Raw genomic sequence first — 12,159 nt, forward strand, 5'->3', positions numbered from 1 at the left:
CTAATGTTGGCAAAGATATGGAGAAACTGAAACCCTTGTGCACTGGTGCCAGGACTGTGAGATGGCTGTCAGTCTATGGCCATACCACCCTGAATGCATCCTATCTCATATAAAACGGTAGAGTCCCTGTGGAAAACAGAAGGGCAGTTCCTCGAAAAATTAAAGTAGAATTATCATCTGACCCAGCCATTGCACTTCTGAGTATACACTCAACAGAACTGAAGCAGGTCTAGAAGAGGCATTCGTATACCCATGTGCATAGCAGCAATCTTCAAAACAGCTGAAATGTGGAGCCAATCCAAGTGTCCATTGATAGATGAATACATAAGGAAAATATGATACATAATAATACTCAAATGCCATAGTATTCTGGAGAAGGAAATGGCAACCCACTCCAGTGTTCTTGCCTGGAGAATCCCATGGATGGAGAAGCCTGGTAGGCTGCAGTACGTGGGGTCGCACAGAGTCGGACACGACTGAAGCGACTTAGCAGCAGCAGCAGCAGCCATATTATTCAACCTTAAAAACTAAGGAAATTCTGACACATGCTGTAACATTGATGAACACTGAGGACATTAAGTAAAAATACAGAGGATGAGATGGTTGGATGGCATCAGTGAATCAAAGGACATGAATGTGAGCAAACTTCAGGAGATAGTGAAGGACAGAGAAGCCTGGTGTGCTGCAGTCCATGGGGTCATAAAGAATCAGACATGACTTAGCAACTGAAGAACAAGAAGTAAAAATAAGCCAGTTACCCACCCCCCAAAAAAAATGCTGTATGACTCCACTTATTTGAATAATTAGAACAGCTAAAATCACATGGACAGAAAGTGGAAAAGTTGTTGCCAGGGGTAGGGGTAGAGGATAATGAAAAGTTAGTTTAATGGGTACAGAATTTCAGTTCTGCAAGCTGAGAAAAGATCTGGAGATAGTCTGTTGTGATGTTTGCACAATAATATGAATGTATTTAATATCACTGTACACTTAAAATGGTTAAAATAGTAATTTTATGTTATGTATATTTACTACAAAAAAAAAAACCTGGGAAAAAGACTATTTTCAGGTTACTATAATTATATTAAAATTCACCTATCTAAAGTCACATATTTCAATCATCTTTAACAATACCCATATTTTCCTAAACACACAAGAAACCAATCAAGCTGAATATATATGGTATTCATTTTTATGTTTACAAAAGATGGTATCAATTCTGAATCATTTAAATATTAGTTTACAAATATTGCTTATAGCTTAATAGCATTGTGTAGATGCAGCTTCAGAGATATTGGCTCTAGACAGTAATTATATACTCAGCCTAATGTTTCGGTTAATGGATGTGCATTTCAGTGATAATTGCAATGCCTGAACGTAATGTGCCTTTACTAGCAGTATAAAATAAAGCCGGCTTATTCAACTGAAAAAAATAGGCTATTTATTTTTGTAATTGCTTATTTTTTTATTGAAAAATATTATCAAATGGTAAAAAGTAAACCTACAACAAATACTACCATTTTATTTACAATTATAGAAGTGTATTTAAAAACTTAATTACGGTGAACAATGACATAAGTTAAAGTCATGAAAATGCATCGCTATGCTAGTTATGAGAACTTGGGTAAGTCATTTACTCTCACAGGTCCTCACTATTAAAATAGGGTTAAAAAAAATTAACTGCTTCAAGATGATGCTTCAGATGATTTATCAAGAACCTTTTCAGTTCTAAACTTTACAGTGCTGTTCAGTTCAGTTGCTCAGTCGTGTCCGACTCTTTGTGACCCCATGAATCACAGCACACCAGGCCTCCCTGTCCATCACCAACTCCCGGAGTTCACTCAGACTCACGTCCATCGAGTCAGTGATGCCATCCAGCCATCTCATCCTCTGTTGTCCCCTTTTCCTCCTGCCCCCAATCCCTCCCAGCATCACAGTCTTTTCCAATGAGTCAACTCTTCGCATGAGGTGGCCAAAATACTGGAGTTTCAGCTTTAGCATCATTCCTTCCAAAGAAATCCCAGGGCTTATCTCCTTCAGAATGACTGGTTGGATCTCCTTGCAGTCCAAGGGACTCTCAAGAGTCTTCTCCAACACCACAGTTCAAAAGCATCAATTCTTCGGTGCTCAGCTTTCTTCACAGTCCAACTCTCACATCCATACATGACCACCGAAAAAGCCATAGCCTTGACTAGATGGACCTTTGTTGGCAAAGTAATGTCTCTGCTTTTGAATATGCTACCTAGGTTGGTTGTAACTTTCCTTCCAAGGAGTAAGCGTCTTTTAATTTCATGGCTGCAGTCACCATCTGCAGTGATTTTGGAGCCCCCAAAAAATAAAGTCTGACACTGTTTCCAGTTTCCCCATCTATTTCCCATGAAGTGATGGGACCGGATGCCATGATCTTCGTTTTCTGAATGTTGAGCTTTAAGCCAGCTTTTTCACTCTCCTCTTTCACTTTCATCAGGAGGCTTTTTAGTTCCTCTTCACTTTGTGCCATAAGGGTGGTGTCATCTGCATATCTGAGGTTACTGATATTTCTCCCGGCAGTCTTGATTCCAGCTTGTGCTTCTTCCAGCCCAGCATTTCTCATGATATACTCTGCATGTAAGTTAAATAAGCAGGGTGACAATATACAGCCTTGACATACTCCTTTTCCTATTTGGAACCAGTCTGTTGTGCCATGTCCAGTTCTAACTGTTGCTTCCTGACCTGCCGTACAGATTTCTCAAGAGGCAGGTCAGGTGGTCTGGTATTCCCATCTCTTTCAGAATTTTCCACAGTTTATTGTGATCCACACAGTCAAAAGCTTTGGCATAGTCAATAAAGCAGAAATAGATGTTTTTCTGGAACTCTCTTGCTTTTTCCATGATCCAGCAAATGTTGGCAATTTGATATCTGGGTCCTCTGCCTTTTCTAAAACCAGCTTGAACATGAGGAAGTTCACGGTTCACGTATTGCTGAAGTCTGGCTTGGAGAACTTTGAGCATTACTTTACTAGCATGTGAGATGACTGCAATTGTGCAGTAGTTTGAGCATTCTTTGGCATTGCCTTTCTTTGGGATTGGAATGAAAACTGACCTTTTCCAGTCCTGTGGCCACTGCTGAGTTTTCCAAATGTGCTGGCATATTGAGGGCAGCACTTTCACAGCATCATCTTTCAGGATTTGAAATAGCTCAACTGGAATTCCATCACCTCCACTAGCTTTGTTCGTAGTGATGCTTTCTAAGGCCCACTTGACTTCACATTCCAGGATGTCTGGCTCTAGGTCAGTGATCATGTCATCATGATTATCTGGGTCGTGAAGATCTTTTTTGTACAGTTCTTCTGTGTATTCTTAATATCTTCTGCTTCTGTTAGGTCCATACCATTTCTGTCCTTTATCAAGCCCATCTTTGCATGAAATGTTCCCTTGGTATCTCTAATTTTCTTGAAGAGATCTCTAGTCTTTCTCAGTGCTGTTACAAGTATATAAATATAAAATAGAAATATGAAAGTGAAGTATTTTAAAATATTATATTCTATCAAGGTTCATAAACATTTCTATATTTGAAAAAATACAAATGATAAAAAAAAAGCCTGGCATGTCCAATCCTAAATAAAAAATATTTTATTCAAATTAAAAACCACAACCCAAATACCTGTGCCCCTCTGACACTATTTTTTCATTAAAACTGTAATAGATGATTTAATTTCCCATCAGCAAAAGCATCTGGATAGACATCCAAGACACAAGTAAAAGCACAATAAAACAGACCAGTCAGTAGGTCCATTTTTAATTAGTAGCGGTTAAAATGCCTCAAGGACCTCAACAAGACTATTAAACTGTTGAACGAGAAGGGCTTAACACTAAATTAATAATGCTATCAAATGCCTGTACTACTTTTAGTACTGATGCTATTTTTATGTGAATACACACTTTTTACAGTATGTGAACACACATACAACATTTAAATACCATGACAATGTAAAGACCAATCATAATCATTTTGGTAATTTTACAAAGATATGCCTAACATAAAAAGGCAAAAAGCTCATGGTTTATACATGGGCTCCATCCCAAAATGGTCTGAGAGTTTCTAATTGTTTGAAATGGCAATTTCTCCAACCTGACAACTATGTTCAAAATTCTATATTCAAAAATATATGCCACAGAGCAATAAAATTCTCCAAAGTAAATGAGGAACGAGGAAATGATAAGCGGAATTAACTTAGCCAAACAGACAAATTGGCAATCTAAATCAAACAAAATAGGACTTCTCTAGAGGTCCAGTGGTAAAGAATATGCCTGCTGGTGCAGGAGACGACCCCTGCAGGGTTTGATTCCTGGTCAGAGAGGACTCTACATGCCACAGGGCATCTAAGCCCCATGCCACAACTACTGGACCTGAGCACCACAGCTACTGAGCCCGTGTGCCTTAGAGCCTGTGCTCCCTAACAAGAAGCCACCTCAACGAGAAGCCTTCGCACTCCCAGAGAGTAGCCCCCATTCACCATGACTAAAGAAAGACTACATGCAGCAATGAAGACCCAGCACAGCCAAAAATAAATGAATAAAATTAATTTAAAAAAACACTTAAAAAAATCACGCACGGCAGAAACATGTCTGTGAGAAGTAATCAAGCAAGCTAGAAATACTTGTGTGTGAAGAGTCATTCCTCACTCTTTGATATTATATCCAGTATATGGACTAGGAGGTAGAACTTTTCGATGAGAGTTGTTTAAAGTGTAGTTCAGGATCACCAACATCAAGATTAGCAGGAGTACTTATTAAAATAGAGATTTCTGGATTCTGCCCCAAGTCTGCTGTATCACAATCTATAAAAGGCAGAGGAATCTACATTTAACAAACTCCTGCAACAGGATTCTTATGTACACCAGAGTCTGAGGAATCACCTTTCCAGAAACATCACATTGAGTATTTGCAGCCATCATAAAGCTTTCTGGACTCAAATGAAATCTTTTTTCTTATGCTTAGCAATTCACTTTTCAGTATTTTTTTTTTTTTTAACAAACCATTGCATTCCAAATAGGAACACAGAGAAATCTTACTCCGTTTAGTAAAGCTAGCAAAAGATAAATTCTCCCTTTCCAATCAGAAAAGTAGTAATAAAGACAAAGTAATTTGAGATATATCTTTTAGTTCCACAATCAGACAGTATGTCTAGGTGGGAATTAGGCTCCTAAACATGATGCTTTTATAGAAAAAGTAATCTGAAGTTAGACCAACCTAGGTCTGAATTCTGTTTTACCACTTTCTATTTGTGAAAACCTTTGACATGTTATAATCATGACATCAAAATCCTCTAGAAATTTTTCTTCATATTCACTTAGTACAGTGGTTGAAAGCTGTTTAGAAGAGCATCAATGGAATAAGTTCCTGATTTCAAATGTTCAAAATAACCAATGTCATGAAACATTCTTTTCTTTTTTTGAAGAAACAGAAAAACTGTTTCTCTTTCCGAAGTCAAGTTCAGGTATTATTACAATCATTCCATCAATTCACATTTCCATAAACAATTTTTCCACTTATCTTTCTTTCATTGTCATCACAACTGCCAGTGATATTCTTTCATTCATTGCCTTGCTTTATAGGAGAAAATAGCTTCAACTAATCAGAAACTCCAGTACTTTGGCCACCTCATGTGAAGAGTTGACTCATTGGAAAAGACCCTGATGCTGGGAAGGATTGGGGGCAGGAGGAAAAGGGGACAACAGAGGATGAGATGGCTGGATAGCATCACCGACTCAATGGACATGAGTTTGAGTGAACCCTGGGAGTTGGTGATGGACAGGGGGGTCTTGCATGCTGTAATTCATGAGGTCACAAAGAGTCGGACACGACTGAGCAACTGAACTGAACTGAACATTTAAATTCAGTAAGAATAAGAAAGAGGATCCTTCAAGCATCCTATCTTTCTGAATTTTAGAGTTTCAGCCATTTGAGATAGAAATATTATCCTTTTTTAAAATTTTATTTATTTTAATTGGAGGCTAATTACTTTACAATATTGTGGTGGTTTTGGCCATAGATTGACATGAATCAGCCATGGGTGTACATGTGTGCCCCCATCCCAAACCCCTCTTCCACCGCCCTCCCCATTCCATCCCTCTGGGTTGTCCCAGGGCACTGGCTCTGAATGCCCTGTTTCATGCATCGAACATGGACTGGTCATCTATTTCACATATGGTAATACATAAAAGATTATCCTTTACCCATAAGTTTTAAAAAATTACTTGAGGGGCTTTGGAAGGTAATTGAAAATATAAGATAGACCCAGAGATAAGCAAGGTTCATTAACATTCTTATATCTTTTTCTATACTTCTGGATGAATTTTTAAAATATTTATAATTTGTTGTCTTTTAAAAAATGTAACATTTTATCTAAAGCATCATACCATGTCAATAAAATTTTTCAGAAAAGAAAAAAGTATGGAATGATATGCAGCAGCTATGCCTAGAAAGAGGGAATACAACAGTCTACAAAAACTTTTTACTGTCAGCCTAAATAATTCCATTGTCTGCCCAATACTTTCATCAAATGCCATATCATAACTTATTTAATTAATCTTTGACTCTTTTAAACATTATTTAGATGAACACCTTGTACACAGAATTCTCCCAGCATTTCAAATTGTTTCCTCAATTTCTGTAAGTCCTTAGAGTAATGACTACTAGAGAGTATTTAAAGGAAAAGAACAAATAAACCAGTAACATTCTTCTCAAACAGACACAATGTTAAGATGTAAGGGGTACACATGTGTTCCACACGTATACCTGCGGCGGATTCATTTTGATATTTGGCAAAACTAATACAATTATGTAAAGTTTAAAAATAAAATAAAATTAAAAAAAAATAAAATTACAATCTTTTTCCTGATGATAAAAAAAAAAAGATGTAAGGGGGACATGAAATGAGGTTTATGTGCCTTTCTTGTCATAGAATCTGGTCTATTTTTAATCGTTTTTCTGCCAATATAGAAAGATAACACTTAGAATCGGAAGATTCTTACAAATCTGTAAATTTTCATGTCTGGAAATCCTAAATCTATTAATACATGACCTAGCAATGATAACCTACCTCATACCTATAAATCAAAATGCCCAGGAGTATGAGAATCTATATTTTAACAACCATCCTGAATTCCCTTAAAATCAGAGACAAATAGAATTAAGTCTCATTCCTCTTGCCTTGCCACCCTACATAATAGAATCATCTCCAATCTTCTACTCAAAATATGTTCCTTTCCACATCAGAATCTGGTTAGAAAAACAAGTGAAAATGACTAGAAAGAGCTTTGGATTCCAAACTCAATCTATAGCTGTGTGACCTTAGGTAAGTCACCAATTCCTATGAAATGGGGTTGAGGAGATGCTTCTTTGTAAATGATCTAGAAAGCATTTCCCAGATTGTATTTTGTAAAACCTAACTAAGTATTCTCCATAGAAAAGGGTTCTATGGTTTAGTAACTCTGATAAATGCTGAGGATTATTTAAGACAAGGCCTTCATAAAACTTTTAATATGCTAACATGCATTATAAATTTCCAAGAGAGAAATATATAGTACATGGGTTTTTCCAAATTTCTAAATTTATACGGCAAAAATCCTTTGAAGTGCTATTAACTTGTTAAGGTCTATTACCAAGAGCCTTGTGATCTGCAGAAAACATCTTAGAAAGTACTCCTTTAAATTTTATCTGTAGTCTCTTTCAGACTCTTAACATTTTGTAACTCTAAAAAAACTATGTATTGTCTCAATTGAAGCAGAAAATGAGAGTCATCCTGTTGTTACAGGTGTCATCAGCAGCATCGTCACAGCAGTTACTGCTTACTATTCACTGGGCACTATGTGTTAGGCACCACGCACTTTCATTTAATCTCAAAACTTTACTAAGACATAAGTACTACTATCATTTTCTAGATGAAGAAAGAATGACTTAAATTTTATGTATTCAACAAAAATCACAAGAATATTATGAGACAGGACTGGGAATTAAATCCAAACTATGTGATTCTAGAAGCAGAAAAGACTGTGACTTCTGATCTAATCTTGCTACAGTATCTGAAGAACATTTCTTAAAATTAATGAGCCTGTAGATCACCAACAATATAATACATATAAAATGCCAAGAAGAGGGAAGAGTCACAACACTTGAAAGAACTATGTCCAAGCCATTAATTCAGATTGTAGTTTTCTTCTTTTAAAAAAATAAGTATATTAAGAGAAATTTTATTTAAAAATAACTTTATCTTTAAAAATATATCCTTTAAGAAAAATGTTCATTTTAGCACTAATTATAATATTAAAAGAAATGCTGAAAATAGGAATAAGATTAGGAATACTCATAGTTTATTACATAAGTACTTTGTACAACAAAGTATACATTTTAGTTCTTAGGAGAGGAGAAAGTAGGTCCTATTGACTTACACACTCCCCTAGATTATTTTAGCACAATGTGTAACAGATAATGGACTAGCGGCCATTTTCCCCTTACCCTTCTTTAGAGCTTGGGTTAAAATAAAAGCAAGAAAAGAGTACATATTTAGGATGAAAGGGGCTGGGATGGGGATGAGTCACAATCTAGGTCCTTATGAAGATAGAAAAATTAGCATCTGTCTTCAAGCAAAGAAGTTCGAGTGGTTCTCAAACTTCAGTGAACATCAGAATCACCCGAAGAGCCTTTGACAACAAAGATTGCTGGAGTCCACCCCCAGAGCGCCACATTCAGTAGGTCAGGCACAGAAAGGCCCCCAAATTTGCATTTCCAACAGGTTTTCAGGTAGACTATTGCTCTTGATTTGGGGTCTCAGTTTGAGACCACTGCTTAATTCCCTATTTTTAACCTCTAAAATTCTTTCCTCTCCTGATGAACATAAAAATCTTACCTCCTTTCTTTCCTTCTGACATTCTTTCTCACTCTCTTAAACCCTGCATGAAAACAAAGCCATCTATTTTCCTCCTCATCACAATCACACTTGATTTTTTTTTTTTTTTTGGTTAGTTTGAAAGCAGGTAAGCAGGCGAAAAGGAGCCTGCTGGACTCCAATCCATGGGGTTGCAAACAGTCAGACACAACTGAGCAAGTGAAAGGTAGTACTGTCATTTTTCATGCAATATGGTGATATATACAATGCTTCACAGTTTACAACTTACTTTCACATATAGTCATTTAGTGACCATTCATAATTCTAAAATATAGGCTGACAGTTCTTAGGTTTTAAGGTAGCACTAGAATCCATATCTTAATCAACTGTAAAATGCTCCTCTTGTTCTTTTCCGGTGATCCATTCTTTTATTCCTATTTGAATTATCTGATTTTTTTTTAACAAAAGAGACAAATAATTGATATTGGCATAACATATTGATATAATTCGTTACCCAAAAGACCAATGAATATTATTTTTTCATTTCACTTACAATGAAAACAAAATTGGAGTTTAGCATCACAGACCTACTTAATGGTCAGTGTACTGAATGACTATGACCCAAAAAGAGGAAAAGCAAAAGAGGGAGGAGGAAACACAAATCCAACACAAGAACAAAAGCAAGAAGATAGAAAATAGAGATTTTTGAACAAATTATAGATTTGATTTAGGCCACAAGTCACACTTTTGTCTTCTTCTAGAGGGTTTCAGAATCAGACCGCTTGGTTTTAGTTCCCAGTTCTGCCCAGCATTAGAAAAAACCATGAACTTAGATTATCTGCCAATATTATAATGACTGTAACAATGTGCCCCAAAGCCAAACTATTTCCAAATCCTCCACACACACAAAATCAATCTGTGATAAATCAGTCGAATTCCAAAAAAAGATCAGAAATTATATATTCTAAAGACTTGATTACATTTCATTCTTTCAAGGAGAATTTTCCCATTACATAGATTTATAGAGATAGCTCTTTAAAAATTTAGTCCTATCTTCTTATATATTACAATAGACATTTTTTCTTTCAAGTATCTGCACTGTATTAAATTCTATCCAAATTCTTCTCACGTATCTTACTTCATCCTCATGATTAGGTGAGGAAACTGATAGGTAGAAAAGTTAATGTGTTTTTCAAGGTAGTAGGAGGGGCACAGATCAGGCTCAAGGTCTATTTGACTAAAATTCTAAGCTGCTTCCCACTACAACACTGCATCTTTATTCTAAATAGAAAAATCCATTCTCGACTGGATTGTTTGATAGCTACCTTATTTTGGGTAAGAAAACAAATCGTAAGTCAAGTTTCTAAAATACATTTAGCTCTATTTCTCTAACACTGACTACCAGAAATAAATAAGGTGACTGACTACCTTATAATTTCGAATTGAGTTGCTTTTTAAAAATTCAAAATAAATAATCATCTTTATCTTATTACAACATGTGACAGAGGACGTATATAGTTCTCATTATGATGCTTTCTTAAACTCTAACTGCTAAACTGAAATGAGAGGCATTTGGTACAATGTGAAAAATATTCAGTTCAATTAAAAGTAATTGATGCATAGTGAAATAATTCTTCCCAAAGCTGCTGTAAAATCTTCAAAAAAATAAAGCTACTTAATAATTTTCATCTCCTACAGGCTAGAGAGAAGCATTATTGCATATTAAAAATTGGAGTGTAGTTTTCCCAGCGGTAAAAGAAAGTTATTAAAACAACCTATTTATTGTTGATATAACTATCCATTTGTGCCACACAAAAAGTAACAAATTTCAGTACATTAAAAGAAAAGCTAATTAAGGTATAATTAGTATTTTCTGTATTTTGATAATTAGGGGTTAGTTGGCTATTCCTTTTCAAATTTCTATTTGATGCACCCCGACAATGCCTTTAATGAGCAACTAACGCTATTGAATCCCTCATGGCAGAGGAGTTTAGTGACCACTACTACATTACTTTCATTTATCACTGCCTCTTTACCTATAAATTAATCTAGCCCTGTAGCTATGTTGATCTACTTTATATCAATTTCTTCATCCATATCAGCTGAATATGTATGGCATTAACCTCATTTGCTAGTTGAGAAAAGCAGAATTAAAATGAGATCTAATTTCTTGTGCACAGCACAATTTCAAAACTGCCTGCTAATTTCCACCACCTGTCAGTGTGAAGAGCCTTTACTTTCTTGTAATTAAATAAAACAGTATATTTTTTTAGCAGCTCTGAAAAATGCTAATCTTTCAAAAGTGTTCAGTGATCATTAATCATGAGGACAGTAAAGGAGCCTTATTCAGAATGCTCATTTATCCTTTAAGCTAAAAAAATTTTTTTTGGCCTTTCCACAGAAAGAAAAAATAAATGTACCAGATGAAATATAAACATTAACTTTTATAATCCATGCTTCTGATGTTTCTATTTATCTGTTTTACTGCCACACAGTAGTAAAAGGCTTAACATTACATAACTTGGAGGTAGCTAGTTTGACAGAATTAAGCAGGAATATAAGCACACATATTCTCTAAAATTAGTAGGAATCCAGTAAATGCACACTCCATCCATCTATATATAGTAGAAACTAAATTTATATGACTTAGAATATATAGAGAGAATAATTTTTGACAAGACATTTAAATAAATTCATCCTATAAACTGCCTATAATGCTCTGCATTAAGTTGCTGCCTAAAACTATCATTTGAAAAAAGACAGTGTCATTCAGACATAGACAAGCATATTTAAGCATGTTCAACTGAACTTTACAAGATTTCCCAAATATATATAATACAACCAGTAGGAAAAATCTGAAACTATTAAAAAAAATTTTTTCCTGTTATTTAAATATTAATAGACAGCCATTTTTATTATATTTCTTCTATCTTTTCTAATATTTATTTTTTATTGTTTTACATTATTTTAATCACACTATACATGTATAAATTAATAAACAGCCTGAAATTCTGGCTTATCATTCATGTATGTTTTTTAATATGCCTTCCTTGTAAATTTCCCATCCTGTTTATCATATAAGAACATAAATTAGCAGAAACAATATATTTGAGGAAGAAAAATACAAACCACATGTGAATATATTATTAAAAGGCTTAACCACTTAATATTAGGCTCATTCTCAGGCTAAAAATATGTATTCTTCAAATACTAACATGTCTTCAAAATACTTTCTCAGATTTATGCTACCAAAAAAGCATAACATGTCATTAAATAAATGACTAAGTAGTTACT

The 12,159-nt window shown here is 35.1% G+C and overlaps 1 protein-coding gene across 21 annotated transcripts in view; it reads right to left on the minus strand.

The window, feature by feature from the left end:
- RANBP17 (RAN binding protein 17) overlaps nucleotides 1-12,159 on the minus strand; it is a 368,523-nt gene that overhangs the window by 238,250 nt on the left and 118,114 nt on the right. The window contains exon 15 of one of the 21 annotated variants that reach the window (XM_086361120.1): nucleotides 1,438-3,456. The exons of the other annotated variants lie outside the window; for them this stretch is intronic. Within the exon in view, the coding sequence (XP_086217246.1) occupies nucleotides 3,451-3,456 (6 nt within the window). The 3' untranslated portion in view covers nucleotides 1,438-3,450. Of the gene's footprint in view, nucleotides 1-1,437; nucleotides 3,457-12,159 lie in introns of those variants that run through there. 21 annotated transcript variants of the gene reach the window in all.

This window comes from Bos grunniens, chromosome 20 (assembly GCF_055505025.1).
Source record: "Bos grunniens cultivar Pamir isolate PY7600 chromosome 20, Bosgru_T2T1.0, whole genome shotgun sequence".
Taxonomy (NCBI): domain Eukaryota; kingdom Metazoa; phylum Chordata; class Mammalia; order Artiodactyla; family Bovidae; genus Bos; species Bos grunniens.